The 18,832-nt window shown below is 50.0% G+C and overlaps 2 protein-coding genes across 2 annotated transcripts; one reads left to right on the forward strand and one right to left on the reverse strand.

Annotated features, from left to right (window-relative positions):
* Positions 1–3,301: 3,301 nt before the first annotated feature.
* Positions 3,302–6,052, reverse strand: MRPL46 (mitochondrial ribosomal protein L46). The gene is made up of 4 exons (XM_086620041.1): positions 5,900–6,052; positions 5,211–5,406; positions 4,474–4,647; positions 3,302–3,756 (listed from the first exon to the last, which is right to left on the reverse strand). The coding sequence occupies exons 1-4, from the start codon at positions 6,050–6,052 to the stop codon at positions 3,506–3,508; spliced, it is 774 nt and encodes a 257-aa protein (XP_086476167.1). The 3' UTR covers positions 3,302–3,505.
* A 103-nt stretch (positions 6,053–6,155) lies between these two features.
* On the forward strand, positions 6,156–9,961 carry MRPS11 (mitochondrial ribosomal protein S11). The gene is given in 6 exon segments (XM_086620461.1): positions 6,156–6,208; positions 6,389–6,496; positions 6,718–6,807; positions 7,565–7,694; positions 9,117–9,185; positions 9,603–9,961. Coding segments are annotated over 6 exon segments (558 nt in total). The 3' UTR covers positions 9,711–9,961.
* Positions 9,962–18,832: the final 8,871 nt, after the last annotated feature.

The raw sequence follows: 18,832 nt of genomic DNA on the forward strand, positions 1-18,832 counted from the left end.
GTTCTGAACAGGTCACGGTGTTACCATATCACAAAACACATAAGCAGGGCACTGCTCAGAGAACACCAGTCCCCAAAACTCCAACAGACAGGGAGGGATATCAGCTAGAGAAGGTATTTTGGAGGAGAAGTAGAGGAAAGCTGTATCTGTGAAGCTGGAAGGTGGTTTTATTAGGACTCTCCTTTGCTGGAAAGGAATGCCAGCACCCAATTTGTCACAAATCAAACCTTCCTCTCTCTCTTCCAACATGGTGGCTTAAGCAATGAGCTAGATGCTGGTGTTTCAGACTGCCACTGATCCTTCCATTTGTTTCTGTTCCTGGGGGCTTTTAGCAACAGCTGCTGGACTGCATCACACCAGAGAGAGGTCATCTTGATAAGCCTCCTTCCCTCTCCGAGGGGGGAAGGATCTGGCTTTTCCCTATCACCCTCATGAATGGAAGTGTCCTGTGCTGAAACTGGCTTTGAGGAGCAGAAAGTCCCCGCAGTCTGACTGCTCTCCAGCCTCCTCCCCAGCGTGCGCAGCCAGGGGAAGACGACGCTCAAGACGCTGGTCCTGGCAGCCACAGCAATGATCTCACATTGGACTTCTTAGGTGAGACCCTGCTCTCAAAGCCAGGAGCCACAGGTCCTTTCCAAAACACCTCTCTCTGGTGCACACTTCACAGGAGAGCTCGATTGATCTGACTGTGCCTCGCACTGAAGAGCCACAGCAAACTCGGTGCTTTCCCAGGTACTTGCTGTGGCTTCAGGTTCTGATGGAGACACCTCATGTGAGGAGGCCTTTGCCAAGCTGAGAAAAACCCTCCAGGCTTTGCGTGCAAACAAGCCCCAGAATCCCTCAACACCCAGGCAAAGACTGTCACGTCTGCAAGAGGAATTTTGTGGTTTATGCTCAACACAAGTGAAACACTCCCTCTGCTCTTTGTGGTGGACTGCAGGAGGCATGCCACGGCCGCGGCAGCTCTCTCCCAGCCACGACTCGACAGGTTTATTCTGTTCCAGAAGAAAGAAAAGCTCCCTCAGAAAAGGTTTTAAGGCTTTGTGCTATCCTCTCAGTAGTCACTGGCAAAATACATCCCACCAGCCTGCCTGATCAGACTTCTGCAACTCCGCAAGGAGTATGGGTATAGGTTTGCATCGAGTGGAAAGACAGCCCGCAGCCACCAAGTTCTCAAAGGAAAACAACAGCCTCAGCGACCTACTGCAGGACCTCTGGGGGTAGAGATGAAATGAGAAGACACAAACCATCCTCTCCATCAGGACACCTGCGTGATATCCTTCTGCTTTGCCTCTCGCCCAGGCCAGAGATGAGGGTAAACAGACTCCACAGAAGAACTGAGCAAAAGCACCTGAGTTGCAGGATCTGGGATTGTTCACAGCAACTGGTTGAGGGTTTTTAAACAAAATCAACTGCAGGGGGGTTGGGGGGGGAAGTGCTGTTCTTATGCAGGCTGTGAGCAAGAATTTGTAGTTTAGATGATGAGAAAACAACAATTTCAGCTTCCAAAAAAGACCAAGCTTCTCACACACCTGCTACCTGCAAGAACAAAGGCCTGAGCCCAAGGAAAAAAATTTTTAAAAATGAAGGAGGCTGTTGATTCTGACCTTTCTTCTGCTGGAGGGAGCTACACCACCCCCCTCAGCACAGACAATGCCCAAAGACTGGCAGCTTGAGCAAGCCAGAGAATGGGAACTGCCTGGGTTTGAAGATCAGCAAGCTTTCAGCACAGCCTTTTCTCTCTTTTGTGCTCCTGATTTTGAGAGCAGATAAGCACCGATTAAGCAGCATTATATAAGCTTTTCAAGTTTCACTCCAGCAACACAAAACCTGCCTTTGCCATTGGAAATGGGGCAGAGATGTTGGTAAAGGGCATGCCCTACACCTGTGCCCACAAAGTTCTGCTCAGGGGCTGCAGACAGGGCAGCAGAGAAAAGCCTAATCCTAAAACAAGCACATCCACGGCCCCCCAGGCTGCTGGGCTACAGCCTGATGGGAAGGGCTCACCTCTCCTCCCTGCAGAAGCTTTCAATCCTGGAGAAGGCAAGTCTCCTCCCTTCAGCAGTGCTGACCTCAGACAGCAGCCAAGAAATCTGCAGTTTTTCAGGCATGCGTTCTGCTCCATATTTATTTTGTGCTTTGCAAGTGCTCTCCGTTGCAGGCTCAGCTTCCTCACCAGGCCTGCGAGGGCGCTTGAAGAATCCAAGTTTTGTTTTGTTGGTAATTTACGGCAAGCCTGCAGCTCCCAGACTGCCCACTGTCAGAAAATAGAAGGCTGCTGTGCTACCCCCCCACCCCAACAGCTTGTGGGGTGATTAAGGATAGGTTTAATTTGAGGCCTGCAGCTCAACGGCTCCCAAAGGATTGATAAAATATATACAGCAATCTCCAGTTCCACCTCTGGAGGCCGAACTCTCTCCAGATGATTAACGACAGCCATTCCCTCCCTCTCTCCCTGCCGCTGAAGAAGGCTCATTCTCTGCAAGGTCCAGCCAGCACTGGGCTCACACTCTTTGACTACCAAACAGCAATATTTACAATCAGAAAAAAACCCTTCGAGAAACAGAACCCGCCCCAGAGAGGCGAGACAGCACCACGTAAGCCCAGGAAAGATATTCTAATACAGAAATTGGGGTAACAGGGTCAGGCTACCTGAGGCAGACCTGCCTGGGCTGGTTGGCAGTGCTAGCCTAACGCCAGGAAGGGGAGCAGAGAACTCCCCAGAGTCACCTTTAAGGCTGCTCCCAGGAGGCAGCAACACTACAGCAGCCTCCCCCTGCCAGCAAAAACCAGCCCCTCAGCCCAGACAGAGAGCTGCTGCTCAAGCATTACCCTCCTTCACTGTCTGTTGCAACAGCTTGAGAAGGGCAGCGTGGGTGGGAAAGCAGCATTCATCCAAAGAAAGAGCCACTGCCTATTCCTCATGCATCCCTGTCCTCCATGGCCACTGCATGTCATGGATTTTAGCCAGAGGCAGCTCCAATACCCAGATTAAATATAAACTGTGAACATCCCAACTTCCAGCTCCCCAGAAATCCACCTTGCCCAGCCTTGAGTCCAGGGTCTGTTCCCACCTCGACACACAGATAACCCTTATTAAAGAGCAGGCACCTGAGACAAGCGTTAGCCATTGCACAGAAGAAAACATTTTGAGCTTGAGACTACAACAGGAGTCTGGTGAGGAGAGCGAGCCTCCCAGGTACCACAGCCCCAGGGAATCGCACGCTTGGGAGAAGAAAAGATCAGCAATGCATTTCCAGAAGAGGTGGAGGAGGATTTGACAAAAGCAAAGAACTCCCTGAGGAGAGCTTCACTTTCAAGTATAAATTTTAATATTTATTTAGTACAGGCCCCATAAAGAGAACTGGGAAATAAGGCAAAGGCAGTTTATCCTCCAGAGCCTGAGTTAACATCCTATACACATAGACCATGCCAAGAAGCAGCAGTGCTCCTCCCTGGAGCCAAATCCCGCATCTTCCCCACCTGCTGGAGCACAGTCTATCATTTATAAGTCCAGAAGGAATCGATTGACTTTTTTCAGGTATTCCAACTTCAAGTAATCTCCCAGCTCATCTTTTGCAACCCACAGGTAGTCTTCCTTCAGCTCTGCCTGGGACAGATCACCACTCTGGAGGAAGGCTTTGAAGAAGAACACTTTGGCTCCCACGTTATTCTCAGTCCTGATGGCTCTGGGGAACTTATACTTGTAAATCCCGTATGGTGCATTCCCCAGGATTTTGGCTTGAATATGATCTCCTGCAAGACCCCAGCAACGTAAGACAAAGAAAACAGAAAACCAGACATCAGAACACACAGCAACAGTAACTGCTCTCTTGTAATAACAGAAGGGTCAGCATAAGCCACTCTGTCTGGTTCAGACTGACTGTTCCCTCTTCTTAGCACAAATACTGCCATTTATAAGCCTTTTCTCATGAAAAAAAACTACTTGTCCTGCAGTCCAGTGAGTCCTCTCAGAGCAAGAGAGGGAGGGAGAGGGTATCAATCTTTGCCAACCCACAATGAAAAGCAAGGACATGTGGGTTTGCCATCACCCATCTGCTACAAAAGTTGCTACAGAGTGACAAGAGGCAAAGCTTTGTCATATACCTGGAGCAAGCCTAGACTATTCAGGGGGCACCTGGTGATGCTCCAACATCAGACCACAAGGGCCAGACCCGGCACAGCAGCTGCTGGCAGCCAGAGATCCCAACTCACAGTCTGCCAGCTCAGTCAGCCCCCCACGCTGCAGCAGCTCTGTGACAGTGCACGGTTAGAGCCAATTACGCAGGATCACAGCTCTTGCCAGAAAGCCCTCCTCACTGAGCTCCATCTCTCTGCCATGAAATGCTTTTTTCCCAGCAGATGGGAGGCGATTTCACTACAGCAGATGGCAACTATCCCTCAGATAGGGCAACTGAGGAAAACAACTGGGACAAAGAGACAGGAGGCCCAGGCACACAGGAAACTACACACCAAACAACGTGGCCATGGCTCGCTCAGCTGTGCTTCGCAGTGTCTCTCCAGGCTGCCATTCTGCTTGAGGCAGGAGCCACAGCTCCTGGTTACCAATTTTCTGTTTCACCAGCAGCATCAGGTTACTGTCCAGCCTCCTGTCCAACGACGTTCGATTGTTGTTTTTGTCAGCATCTGCCAAAAACCAACACATGCTGGAAAAAAAGCCTCCTGGCAGCACTGGTCTGATCCCCCCTCCATCTCACACCCTTCCAGCAGTAATACACAAACATGGATACAGGGAACAAGACAAAAACCTAGACAGAAATGCTCTCAGTCGCTCTGGAAGCCAATACAGGATTCATCTGGAACCCACTGGTAGCCTGCACTCCATTTTCAGAAGGAATTTAGAGCAAGCAGCCTGGATCTCTACCTTGACAAAATCAACAAGGGCACTAGGTGGAGCTTGGGAACCAAGCAACCAAACATTTCTCTTGTTGAACATGCATGTCTTCACACCACCGAAACACTGATTCCCTTATCAGCTAGTTAATTCCTCCTGTGCTAACAGTACTGCCACAAAGTTAAGATTCTCTTTAAAACAAAACAAAAATGACTAAGCAAATGCCTTCCCTCAACTAAACTGCTCTCAGGTGCGTAAAAAAAAACACTCGGGAAATGCCTCTTCTCTACTGAATTGCACTCAGCTGTGTTTGGCACTCACAGTGCTCTCAGCCAACACCAACTTCAGCCTGTACCTGTTATCCGTGGAGCAGCTTTGAACTGCAGCAACTTCTGTTCCCACTTGTCCTCCAGGTCTTGAGCCATAATGACCGTTTTGCCAGGTGCTTCATCATCGTCATCGTACATGCTTTCCTTCCTCCTCCTGAGCTGCTCCTCCTCCTCCAGCTTGCGGATTTCATGATCTGAATAGTGGCTTCTCTCCAGCTCTATCTAGAAGGGGAACACAGGGAATTGTTAAGGTGTCAGCACTACAGGCTGGATTTAGCAAGCAGAAATTAAATTATTTCCACCTCAGTGCACGAAAGATGATGGGAATTCCCCTGAGCTCCAGCAGGACTTCCCCGTTCACAGCAACGACCTCTCTCAGAGACACCAACAGCACTGAGGAAGACTACGGGAGCACTACCAAAACCCACGGGCAGCAAATCGCACATGGAGCACCTGACATTGCTTCACGGCACGGAACATCACCCGAGCCAGCCCCAAGCTTGTCACCCCCCGGGGCTGGTAGCCGCGGCCAGTCCCCGGTAGCGCCGATAGGGACTACCGGGGACTGGCCGCGGCTACCAGCTCCTCAAGGCTACTGGCCCCTGCAGGCTTGAGGCAGCCATTTTCCTGTCAGCAAGCCCCCAGCGCGGCTACCAGCCCCTGCAGGCCTGAGGCAGCCATTTTCCTGTCAGCAAGCCCCCAGCGCCCCCTCTACCTGCCCCATGAGGGCCGCCATCTCTTCTTCCTCCTTCTCCAGAGGCTGCGTGACGCGGGGTAGCCGCACCAAACACATGGCGCCGAAAAGCCGCCACGGCCGAGGCGCGGCAGCGCTACAAAACCACCGACCCCACCGGGCGGGCGCCGCCATCGCGCTTGCCCACAATGCACCGCGGCGCGCGCCGCCGTCTGGTCCTCCTCGTTCCCGTCGTGCCTTGCGGTGCCCTCCAGGGCCGCGCGGGACCGGAGCCGCCATGAGCGCGGCGCTGGCGGTCGCCTGGCAACGGCTCCTCGGAGCGGCCTGGGGGTGAGCGGCGGGAGCGGGGACCCCTCACCGGGACCCCCTCGCTCTGGCCTGACCGCTGCGGCTCTCCCGCCACGGCACGGGAAGCCCCGCCGGACTGGGCCCGGACCTCCCCCGCCCTACCGCCAGCGCCCGGCGGAGGCTCCGGTGTCCTCACCGGCGGCTGCCGTTTCTTTCCCGCAGGGGCTGTACTGCCGCCCTGTGCCGCGGCCTGCGCACCGGCCCCCGGAGGCTACAGGAACTTGCGGCGAGCGCGAAGGAGGAGGAGAACCGGAGCGCGACCGACCTGAGGTGAGACGGCCGCGCCGCGCCCGGAGGGCTCTACCGTTTGCCTCTTGCTGGGGCTTTTTATCGCCTTCGGTGTTTTTTCAGCTGAGGAAGGGAAGCAAGGGACTTGACTCCATCACAAACGCAGCTTGTGTCTTGCGAGGACTCGATCCCGTCTTTCTTTCTCAATACAAAATAAAACTTTGCAAAATTTAACGAGTGATAGCTCTTGTTTTGCTCCTCAGCCCTTTAATCCTGCAGAGGAACTCCATGAGATGGGATGGAAAGACCTATGAAGAGATTCCAATAGCTCACATCAAAGCTACGTACAACAAGTAAGCAAATGAGCGGCTCCGTTCCTGCTCTCGTGCAAAATAAAAGCTCATAACGTGCCTGGCTTTGGCCAGTCGTCATCTTGATCAAAAGGCTCAAAGGAAAAAGTCAGGGGAGTGATGTCCGTGACTGAGAAGATAATAATACTGCATCCAAACCTCAGTGCTGGTCAGGAAGCACAGCTGTCCTTGTGGTGTCTTTAGCAGCAATAATATTGTTCTTACATGTTTTGGCTAAATTCTAACATGAATAATTAGATGCTGATGGCTTCAATGGCAGGTTACTTGCGCCCTCAGTTCTAGCTGTTGAAAAAAAACATGCTCATGTCATATTCTCCATGAGAGATCGTTGTGTTTCATTAGTGATCCCTAGTGTGATATTTTACTCTTTCTTAAAGCTCTTTCAAGAAATGTTCTAGAAATGTTTTGTGCATTTTTTTGATAAATGGAAAAGTTAAAATGCTCACAGTGAGAGGTGGGCCTTAAATGGCTAAGCAGTATCTGAGGTGTACCTGGATAAAGCGTATCTTATCCAGAAAGGTTTTGCCAACTTGCTCAGATTCTCTGAGGTGACTAGAAGGTCACTACTGGGAGGTCTCTGCAGTGGGTTCGTGTAAGTGGGATACCTCGAAAGAGTGTTGAGTTAGGGTGGCTTGGAGAAGGGAGACAAGCCGTTCCAGTAAGCCAAGCAAGAAGAAACTGGAGGATGAAGCTTTGTTCCAGCTTGCTTCTTTCGTTTGCACCTTCTCTCTTTCCGTAGCACCCACATCCAAGTGGTCAGCTTTGACAACAGGCCATTTGCCCGTACATCCTGTGGCACAGAAGGCTTCCAGAATGCCAAGAAGGGAACTGCCATTGCGGCACAGACTGCAGCCATTGCAGCAGCCGTGGTGAGTCCACCCTCCCAGGGGGAGCATGGCTTCATCCCCCCCCACTGTCTGAGTACACACCTCACTTACGGGCAGCAGTCCAGAGCTCTGCTCGTTCGCGCTCAAGCAGCGTCCCGCTGTTTGTTGACAGTTTCCCTAGCTTCATTCAACACAGTGCGCGTCTTCACGCAGACAAAACATGTTTAAAACAGCAGTTAGAAAAGCCCAGAGGGTGAGCTTAGCTGTGCAGGTTGCGATTGGAAAATGTACCTTGGAGCCTCTCCTTTTCTAGCTCCAGTTTGCGTAGCTCCTTTTTCCTAAGTGAACATCTCTCAGCCATTTTGGAAATGCAGCCCCTGAATCAGCAGCAGTTCAATTTTTGCACTGCAGGGGACTGAGAAGTGGCTGTAATTACTGGCTGAATGGTTTATATTTGCTCTCTGCCACAGGAGAATTGAGCTGTTGTCAGCAGTTCCAGTCAGAGAAGGTGATGTCCTTCCATGTGTAGTTTCCAGCTGCATACAGTTTACTGTAATTGTTCCTAAAAAAAAAAACCACAAACCCATGTGGGTGTCCAGATGGTAGGAGCAGATGAGGCTGGCTGTGTCATGGTCCTCATTACAGCAGAATGAGGCAAGGTTACACTGAAAATCGTCATCCTAAATGAGGTGGCACTTGCTCTCGCCTTTCATGTCAGAGGTGTTTGGTGCCACTCCTGGCCAACAGCTTATTGTGGTTGACTCAGAGGAATAGAAGAACATCTTCATTATTAATCCATGCTCATCAGAGCCTCATAATAGCTGCATAGCAGTGCTTGGCCAGATTTATTGCGTCACTGTTAAAGTTGTTAGTATATTAATTGCACCAGAACATGGAAAGCAAGAGACCCAGGGGAGCTCCATCCACTTGGTGGCAGCACAGCTATGCTTTACAACAGGTAGTTTTCATTTTCAATTTGCAGCCCCTAGAATTTCTGCACTGAAGGTGTGGACTCCTGCACAGAAAATATAAAGCTTGCCTGCTTTTCTCATTTACCCTCTAGAAGGAATCCACTGATCACAGGAGAGAAGCCGCTGCATCAGAGAAGGAAAAACAGCTTTGAGTTAGTCTCTTGCCAGTTCAGTCACGTACCCATGGATATATCATTTTTTGCCCTGCCTTTAGGTCACATAGTTTGATCTTAAAGCTTTCTTCTGTGTGCAGAGCTGACAGCCTGGCACAGAAGTTCTCTTGGAACTGCCATGGCTGTGTCCAGGTCTCCTTTTCTACTAGTGTCTTTGTGCAATAATCCCCATGTTTGTCTTCTGTATCCATTACTACCTCCTCTTTATCTTTACTTAAAGAATACTGTGACAGTGAGTCAAAAGGGAATGAAGACTCCAGGGGAGCCAAAGCAGCACTAATAATATCAAAGAGAACACTAACAAGTTGTTCTTTTCGCAGAAAGCACGTGGGAAGGGTGTGTTGCATGTACGAGTCATGGTGAAAGGACTGGGACCAGACGCAAAGTAGGTGTCAAAGTTTCTTTTCATATTTTTCTTTCTCAAGCATCATCCAGGTTTTTTAATTCAGGCTACTATACCTGTTAACTGAGTTTTGGTTTCATCACTCAGATGCCTAGTAATTAAATTTTAGAATCATTAGAATTTTAGAGTAAATATCACTTTGGAGGCAGAGTAAAAGCTGTATTTGAGACTTCTTCCAACCAAAGTAGGAAAATTGATGAGAATGCTGATGAAAGGACTGGAGCAGATAGGTGTAAACTAGTTTTCCGATACAAATTACCTATTTTTTAAGGTACTTACAAGTAGAACCATTGGAACTAGTTGATTTTGGACAGGGGACCAAACTATTTTCCCCTGAGCTTTTCCCTTTTCTGGTGTTCAATGTGTTGCCAACAGCATATCATCTCCTGTCTTGTTCTTCCAGGCTGCCATCAAAGGTTTGACTATGGGAGGTCTGGAGGTCATCTCCATCACTGACAACACGCCGGTTCCACACAACGGCTGCCGCCCACGGAAAGCCAGGCGAATGTGAGAGGAGAGTGGAAGACATGATGCATTCAATATCAGCTCACAAAGGAGAGGCTGGGTTGAATGTTGCTCCTGTGACAGGTTCTGGAGAGCCATTCTCCCTGGAATTACTTGTTGGGGGAAGCTTGAAAAAGAGAGATCATCCTGGGCCTTAAAACCCCAGGTGGCAGAACCAGGAATAAGTGTACTCCTTTAGGGGAAGCCTCTTGTGTACAAAGTGTGTTGATTAAAATGTTGGTCTTCTGACAGCTGTTCCTGCTGTGTTCCCAGAAGTATTTGGATTATTACTGCCTCTCAACTGCTCTCTTCCTCTTACCACTGTATGTGGCTCTTGTCTAGCCCTCCATGCTGTTATTGTCCTTGTTGGGTGGAAAGGGAGCTTGCGGGCTGTTCTGAAACAATCTTCCAGTCACCCTGTAGTAAACAACTGCATGGGTCACGTCATCTTCCTTCCCTCTGTCTCTCACTGCGCATGTTTGGGAACAAGGCATGGGGTGACTCTTCCCTTTCCTTCCCCCTGGCTAGCAGAGCTCAGTGTGATGTGCAAAGAGGCAACTCTCCCTGTCCGCACCGCGTGGAGCCTGGATCCGTTTTTGGCAAAGATCTGTTGTGGTGCTTTGTTTCACCCAAGCTGTAGCTGCTCTGCCAGGGCTATTGGCAAATGGAAGATGCCGGTTCTAAAGGGGCTGGGATCTTGCCAGTTTTGATGCTTGTAGTCTCTTTGGTCCCACCTTCTGCACCACGAACTGGATTTTCTGGGGTCTTGGGTAGAGCAAGCAGGGGGTTTAGGAAGCCTGAGGAACAATGAAATGCTGTCAAGGAGATTTAAAATGCTCAAGTCTTGAACTGTACCTCAGTATATCCACAGGCAGCGTGAGCTCGTCGTGGGTGTGTGATGTATTATCGCTGTTCCAGCTCCATCTAGAGAGAATTTCTGCCAAGCAAATATGTCTAGGCTCTCTGGAACATTAACCAGGGAAGGTAACAGCAGTAACTGACTACAGGATTGATTTCCTGGATGGCAGAAGCACGCTGCCTAGCAAAGGGCAGCTCCTTGAAATCCACACTGCCAGAGAAGCCCTGGCCATGTGCAGCATGTGCTGGGCAAACATTTCAGCTGTAAACAAAGCATGTTTTGGTGCAGCCAGCAGTTCTATCACAAACCCAGAATCTTCCTTGCTATTATTTCTCTTCTGTCATTCCTCCTTAGTTTTTTAAATTGCATAATTAACTATTCTCTTCCTCTTTAGAGAAAGGGTACCATGGCAACAAGGCAGTGAACCTCCTTCATGGGGCTGAATGGCACACGGCAGGTTTGAAAGAAATCAGTCTGCTTAGAAGAGCCTGTTGAGTTTCATTTGACAGAGAGAAGAAAACAAGATTCAGATTAATCCCCTACCTTACTCCAACTGTCTGAATTTGAATAGAGGGTAGGTTATCTTAAAGGGAAGTTCCTTGAGCTGTCACAGATTTGACAGTGAGGAAGAGAGGCTCTTCCATAGATGTTGACACACTAGAAGAGCTTCCCCTCACTCCAGAAAATACATCTGAGCTTCTAGTGACTTCATATTGCATTTTTTAAGGAGGAGATACCAGGTCAGTTTTAAACTGCAACGATTAACTCTGAGTATCCGGGCAGCTAGCTGGGGAAGGGAAATATGTGAACGCTGATGTGCCTTACAGCAGGGCTGGACAGGTTCCTCTGCCGAGCACGGTGACCAGCGCCAGAAGGGAGGAGCACCAGTCCATGCTGGTGGGCTTGTCACTGGTGTACTGTCTAACACACTGACAAAACCAAACACGACCCTTCTCTACCACAAGCTGCTCATTCCATCAATGCAGCAGAAGTTCCCACGTCAGATAAAGACGATGGAATAAACTGAAAAATAAGATTGGGAAGAAATTTGCGTCCTTCTGAAATTCAGGGAAGAGTAGGTGGATGACTGGAGAGTCAGAAAGCAACGAGAATAATCTTTGTCTTCTCCAGACTTAGAATCAAGGCTGTGCCCTTTGTAAAGGCCACTCCTCAAGACGCTTGATTTCTGAGCGCTTGTGAACATTTCATGGAGTCTCCCAATATACAACCACTGCTTACACAGTGGGAAGTTTTACCTCCCTGTCTGCCCTGCCTAGTTCTATCCCTGCTTCTCCCTCCACTGACACTTATATAGCACTCTGAGCTGAAGCAGCTAACACTGTTCCCTATGTTCAGTGGCTGGATATGCACGGTATCCTGCAATATTTATCTTTCAAACCCCCAGCTCCATGTACCCTCCCTGCGCTCTCTGGCACAGCACCTCAGTTGCACAGCTTTTTGTTGAAGCCACATTTTGCACCCACCTTCTCTCCTTCCCTGATGGAGCACCCCCAAAGCCATGTCCGACCTAAATGCCCAGTCTGAGCTGTTCATTCTGCAGCACACCCCGGGCCCCTGGGGCGGCCGTCGGTGACGTGGGAGAGCGCAGCCACACAAAGCAAGTTCTCCCACCTTGTGCAAGGGCTCAGCGGCTCCTTCCTGCACGCGCTGGACGGTGAAAGAAGTCTTAAAATTCTCCATTGTTGTTCGTCTTGCAGAGAATTAATAGACATCAATAGCACTTAATGATTTCCTTACCCTTCAGATGAAACTATTAATTAAGGGCCTGGTTTTAGCCAGCACTGGTGTTTACCAGTTCTAATTGCTTTTCTTGGCACCTGGGTGGAATACTGTTTTTACTGGCTCACATTCCTCCTGAGCAGCAATTACTTCACTGGTCAGTGGCACAGCCACAGCATTAGCACCCACATTAGGGTTGCATCCTCTCCCTTCAGGCTTCCCTATTGCTTTGGGAGGAGTTTTCTCTCCACTCTCTCCTAACTTGGATTCCCCTAGTCTCAAACATCTCTCTAGATCTTTTTCTGTGATCTGAGCAAGCTCAGAAGCTGCTACTGACCGCAAAGCTTCATCATGGTTCACCTCTGGCCTTCTGGGGTTTTGCCCTCTGTTTTAAAACACCACATGGACCTTTTTCTCCATCATGTAGGGGGTGAAACACAAACAGTGTTCTGACTTACAGATAAAATGCTGCCTCAGGTTGTTTAGCCCTTAATGAGTGTCATACCACCTTGGGGAGTTAGTTTAACTCCTTTTCTTGGACGGGGATGGCCCCCAGTGGCTTAGAAAAATAGTCCCAAGCCTTCTCCCTAACAGTGTATTATTCTGCAAAAGGAATTGTTTCCCTATCCTCAGCGACAAGGACTTTCTACCTAGAGCTACAGCTTTATCTGCTGAATTGGTGATTACTATTTCTGTGGGCATCTCAGTGACAAGAGTCAGGCAGCCAGTTTCGATCCCTTTGTGAGATTCAATTATACCATTAATTAACTGATGTCAGTGTCCTTTAACAGCTGACTGTACACACAAGCAAACAAGGAGAAGGGGACAGACCCTGCAGTGCTAATAAACTGTAGCAGCAGGGGTGGTTTACCGCAGCCCAGCTGCAGCTGTTAGGAACATCTGCGCAGGTTTTGCTGGCTTTCCCTCTGCTGTGGGAATACCTGGCTCAGGATGTGCACAAAGTGAGTTGGTGAGTAGGTGTTTATAGCCCTAAAGCACCCCTCGGGAGCCTCTGAGAAGCAACAGTTCAAGTCAGGTTATGTTTTTGCACTCAGACTTCAACAGATAATCGCAGTGCTGCTTTCATGCCTGGCATCCCCTGCCTGGCCCTCTTCCCTCCCAGCTGCCCCTCCAACCTCAGCCCATCACCTCTCAGACCAAAAGAGATCAAGGACCCTCGGATTGTTTTTGTGCTTTTCCAATGTTTTCCCCTCCCCTCAAGAGGAATTAATGGGTATTCAACAGCAGTGGGAACTGCTCTGAGGTTTTACTAATGAACTGCCTAATAGCATCCAAGCTCCCGTGCTGATAGTGAAGCGGAGCTGCAGGGTCCTTCTGGGGAGGTGCAGAGGGGAGCCAAGCCTCAGTGCTATTCCCTTGTGAAACCACACGCCTCCTTTGCTGTGCTCTCCAAGTTCCCCCCGTGCTAGTGGCATTTGGCAGGGTCCTTTGGTTCCTCTGAGTCCTTATCTCTCTTCAACCTCAGCCCATGGAGGCAAGAACACAGGAAGAGAAAATAAAACATGTAAAAAAACCCCACAAACCTTTCCTAAGGCTAAACCTCCCATCCGGTGGTCCAAGAGTCAGCACAGATTAGGAGAAGGATGCAGGGAAGGACTCTCCTGTAGCAGGTGTGCTTCAGGACCAGGCTAGATGGCTCACCTTCGCTGTTCTCTCAGCCAGACCTCCACGTCAGAAGCACAGGGTGGCCTTGCTCAGGAGCCCTCCCTGCCAGCACCACCAGCTCTCTGGGGCTTTCACTTCAACATTTTAATGAAGGCATGAAAAGCTGTATTTAGAAACTGCTCCAAAGCCTCTCCAAGTGGCAATGACTGTCCTCAAAACCTTCCTTTCCCTTCCGAGCTGGCTTCGAAATACCTCCTCTGTGCCTTGCCACTTAATTCATTTTGCAAAGCCAAACTCTAAGCCAGAGCAGCTGGGATTGATGTCCATCATACCTCGCAGCTTTTGGCTCTTTCTCCCTCTGCCTGCTCCTCTGTGCAGGAGACCAGGCTTCCCACTGCACGCAAGACTCCAGGTAATGATAAAACTTGGGGCCCCAGGCAGGAGAAAGACATATTTCATCCCCCATGCACTCACCTCCAGCCCCTTCAGCTGGTCCCAAGATGACATGGTAAAATGTGACTCTCATCTCTTCATGCCCCAGCCTGCAGGCAAACAACTTGCTCTCCTGATTGCCAACCATGGCTCTCATGCAGCCCCTTGCCAAGACCTGGATGCTGCCTTTCATTTTGCTCCTGCTGAATTCACAGAAGTAAATTACTGATTTCCTGAGCTGCCAAGGTAAAACCAACCAAGGAATGTGAATGACTTTAGACGGGCCAGCCCTCTGGGCTTCTCTGTAACGCCAACAGCCAGGAAGCAGCCTGCTCAGCACTGGGAGATGCTCTGAAACGATCTACCCTCGGACACGGCGGTAAAACCAGCCCTGTTTACTGAAATCCCTGCAAGAGGAGCAGCGCAGCCAGCTGGGAGATCCCCTTCCTAGTGATCCTGCAGCCAAGAGCGGTAGCACTGTCACCAAAGGGCCAGTGTTAAAAATGGGACAAACCCTGCTAGGTCTCAAGCAGCTGTGTGGCAGAGCTGCTCTCCCCCAGCCCTTACCAGAGCCAGTGGGTCAGCACCAACATCTCCTTCAAACCTGGGGAAGAAGCTGGCGTGGGCAGAGCCATTGTCTAGGGGTTTAAGGGGTAGGAGGCCAGGACAAGGAGAGATTAACTCCACTACCCGAAGCCAGATGGGCTGCACCGCACAACTGCGTTGTTGACATGGTATTTGTCTGCCCTGTGTTACAGGAGACCTTGTTTGGCTGCCAGCTGCCCCTTCTCCCTTACAAAGCAGGATTTTACTGGCATTAAGGACTCACCAGTCAGGGCTGAAGCACTGACCTACCTACACTGCCGCAGGCATCAGCACAGCTAATCTGGACCTTATCCTAACCTCAGGACCAGCCCCAAAAAAATAGGGTCAGCAGCAACAAAAACCATCCTTCACGGCCAGAGATGCGACGATCCCGCTGCAAGATCCTACGGGATGCAGGTTCACCCAGCGGCATGGGCCGGGCTCCCCGCCAGTTGACACAGAGGTGCCATTCGACCATTTTACCCCGACTCCGCGGCTGGATGCAGCAAGGCCGTTTCCATGTGGATGGCTGTTTCTCCCGTTGCCGTGGCGACGGCTCGGGGCGCCAGCAGGCTGGAGGCGGGAGGGCGAGGACCGTATCTCCCCGGCGCTCGCCAAGGGCAGCGGGTACATCTAATCCGCCATCGCTCCGTTTTACGCCTTTGCGGAGCACCGAGGAGCTATCAAATGACCATCTCGGTGGTGGCGAGCAGGTGCTCGCAGGGATGCAGCACTGCCTGCTGCTCTTATTAACACCCTAAAAATCACATTGAACAGCGGCCGGACAGCTCTGGCAGCACTTCCTTGTCACCTGCCTGCACCTCACTCCCCCAAGCCCCCTCGTACAGCTGGTCCCACATATCCCCTGGCTCCAGCACCCCCAGGGCTGGGCTGTCCTCTGGCAGGGCTCAGGCCCAGGGTTGGATGGCAGTGCCGCCAGCGCATCCTCACCAGTCCCATCCAAGGTAAGCAGAAGCTGCCGCCCAGTTCATCTGGCACTGGGATGGACAGTGTGCTGGGCCACCCAACTCCCTCTTGGACTGCTCTGCCTCCCTACCTGAGGCTGTCACATTGTGCCTGGACGGCGGAAGGACACTGGCAGATGAGAGGACAAACCTGTGCAAGAGCAGCTGTCAGAGGGGGACGGTGCACTGCCAAGAAGAGGGGCTCAGGGAGTCCTTTAGGCAATGCCAGGGCTGCTTTGGCCTATGTTTGGTATCTACACGCTACTGGGGAGAAAGAAAAAGGAGGACAGGCGTGGAACGCAGAAGGAGCATGTTCCTGACTTTAAAAATGCTGAATTCAAACCAGTTCTGTCACCTACAGAAAATAAACTCCTCGAAAGGCTCTGGTTCATACCTGGACAAGCAGAATGCAGAAATGCTGGGGGCTTCGTAGTGTCACACACAACTTTCCGTTGCCTTGTTGCAGTTTCTACAGGATTTTCTTCCACAGTGGCCAAAGCGCTGTGCTGCTCCTCCTCTAGGAAAGTTCCCCTGGGAGGCACCTCTCCCTCCGTCCTCCTCCCTTCTGGACAGCCAAGGGCCCTGGGCACCCATCGAGCATCTCCCTGCCATGCTGCTCTAAATCGTCCTCAAATTTTCAGATGCATTTGGCATCCTCACAAATCCAAGAACAGGCAGCAATCACCCTACTGGCAAACTGCAACAGCTAGAAGGTGCCCTAGGAAAGGATTTGGCTTCTGGGAGGGAACAAACAAGAGACGCAGTAAAAATTACCTCTGCACAAATGCAGCAAAGCCTGTGGGCTCATACAATATCCTCCACTCCTTGTTAACCAAGCTTCTCAGATGCTGCAGCACAGTTCTGAGCAGTTGGGACTAGGGGCACTATGCCCCTTTTCAGTTCGCCTCACATACAGGACCACAGTAGTCACCCACGAATTAGTGGTTTCCAGATTGCTAGTCTAAAAACGGTGCAGTATTTTTATGTCAAAACCATCAGAAAAGGAATGTGCAATTCAGGGTTTTTCCCACGTTGGCACTTTTCTGAGAACTCACTTCCTTACGCAGTAAGTACAGCTTTTCCCTGAGTGAAACAAAGGCAAATCAGACCGTAACCAGTAAACAGCTCTAGCAGGGGACGGCGCTGCCTGATGAGCAGTTAGCCTGGTGGGCAGGTAGTGCCAGGCTGTTACTGCTACAATGGCTGACTTTGCACAGCTCAGCCCACGTCCCCCGCAGCCCTGGAGCAAGAAAAAAAAAAAAGAAAAAAAATAAAAACAAAAAAAGCCCTTTTACCATTCCCTCCTCCTGAGGAGTGTTTGGCCAGAAGAGCTTTTACAACCATGTAACGAGACAGGGAAGTACAAGGATTCAGGCACATCAACGACCTGGGCTCTGAGACTCAGAAAGCAAGGCAAAAGCAAACCCACTAAATCCTTTCCCGTTGCTTTTCCACAGGACCACCTATTTGCTCTGCAGCATGCATCTATCCGATAAAGGCTCACACAAGGGCAAAAGCTGTTGGAGGGCCGCATGTCCCACTGCCATCCAGCCTTTACCATCTCTCTGCCCACAGCCCCGTGAGATCCTGCAGGAAAAGCTGGCAGATAAGTGGCAAGACAGAGGGTGCAAACAAGACAAAAAGACTTCTTAAAGCCTCAGAAACCTGATTCTTCTAGGTGGGTCAAAAAGGATCAAGAGAGGCATAATAGACACACACCAGCACCTGAGCAAAAGGAAGCTCCTGTAGGTACACTAAGAACATCAGGGAGCTAAATCAGGGCCTGCCGCTCAGTGCTGGAAGGTTAATTGAAAGGAGTCTTCAGTAGGGACACACCATTAATGGATACATAGGTTTGATTCTAATGGGATTTCTGTGGCTCACTGCCTAATGCAGTTTATATAAGAAACATTGCAAGTGTCCTGCTTTTACTACTACATTTTTTTTTTTTAAAAGCAAAAGCAGCACAAGAAGTAGTAAAAGATGGGATTCTGCTGCCAGTCAAACACGGTTTCCAAGTCAAGCATCAACTTGTCACTTAGTGCCTACCTGAAAAGCCATGGGCTCAAGAGCTTTCTGACATGCTCGAGGTCTCCAAAAGAAAGCATCAGAGAACTACACACACAAAAACAGAGGAAGCGTTCAAAAGGAAATGGCTTTCATCCCAAGATGCGGATGCTTAGAGGAAAAAACATAAACAGGGATGCTGCTAGGTTGTTACAGAGCAGCAGTGGATTACAAGTGGATCCCAGACACTGAGAAGGTCCCGTCTGCATGTTGTCAGCCACAATGTTCTGCAAAGCTGCCTTGGGGCTCAGAGCAGCACAGTGGAAATCCGAGTGTCTTAGTCCAACCTAAAAGCAGCGGCAGGTGATGGCTCTTCTGCCAAGTGTGTCATTCAACTTCATCTCTCAGTTATGGAGCATCAGCAGAAAATGGCCACAATGTTAGACAACTGCTACATATGGAATAAAGGAAGAGTCCTCTGAATACAAGCTGGGCTAGTAATAATATACAAAGGGGAAAACGTAACTGAAGCCATGAATTCCTCCCCCAGCATTAGCTCATGTAGACAAGAATCTGAGAAACCTGCAGTAACTACAGAAATGCCTCAGGAAGGAACATCCTCGAGCACACTGACACTCCAAGTGCCAGGAAGAGGCAGCAAACTCACAGGCAATACGCCCGCGTAGTCCAAGGCACTTCTTAGTAAAGGGATTCCCATCTGCATCGTTAAGACTTTTGGAAGACAAAGACATTAAATCAGGCTCTTAAAGCAAATTCTGTTTATTCCATTTTTGTCTTGTGTTGCTAACAAATCTTAATCCTAACCTAGGAAAAATATCAGGTAGAAAATATCTCCCCTTTACTCCCACCCTCCCCCACCACACACACTTTTTTTTGTTTCTTAAATAAAAGAAT

This window comes from Tauraco erythrolophus, chromosome 14, assembly GCF_009769465.1.
Source record: "Tauraco erythrolophus isolate bTauEry1 chromosome 14, bTauEry1.pri, whole genome shotgun sequence".
Classification (NCBI taxonomy): Eukaryota; Metazoa; Chordata; class Aves; order Musophagiformes; family Musophagidae; genus Tauraco; species Tauraco erythrolophus.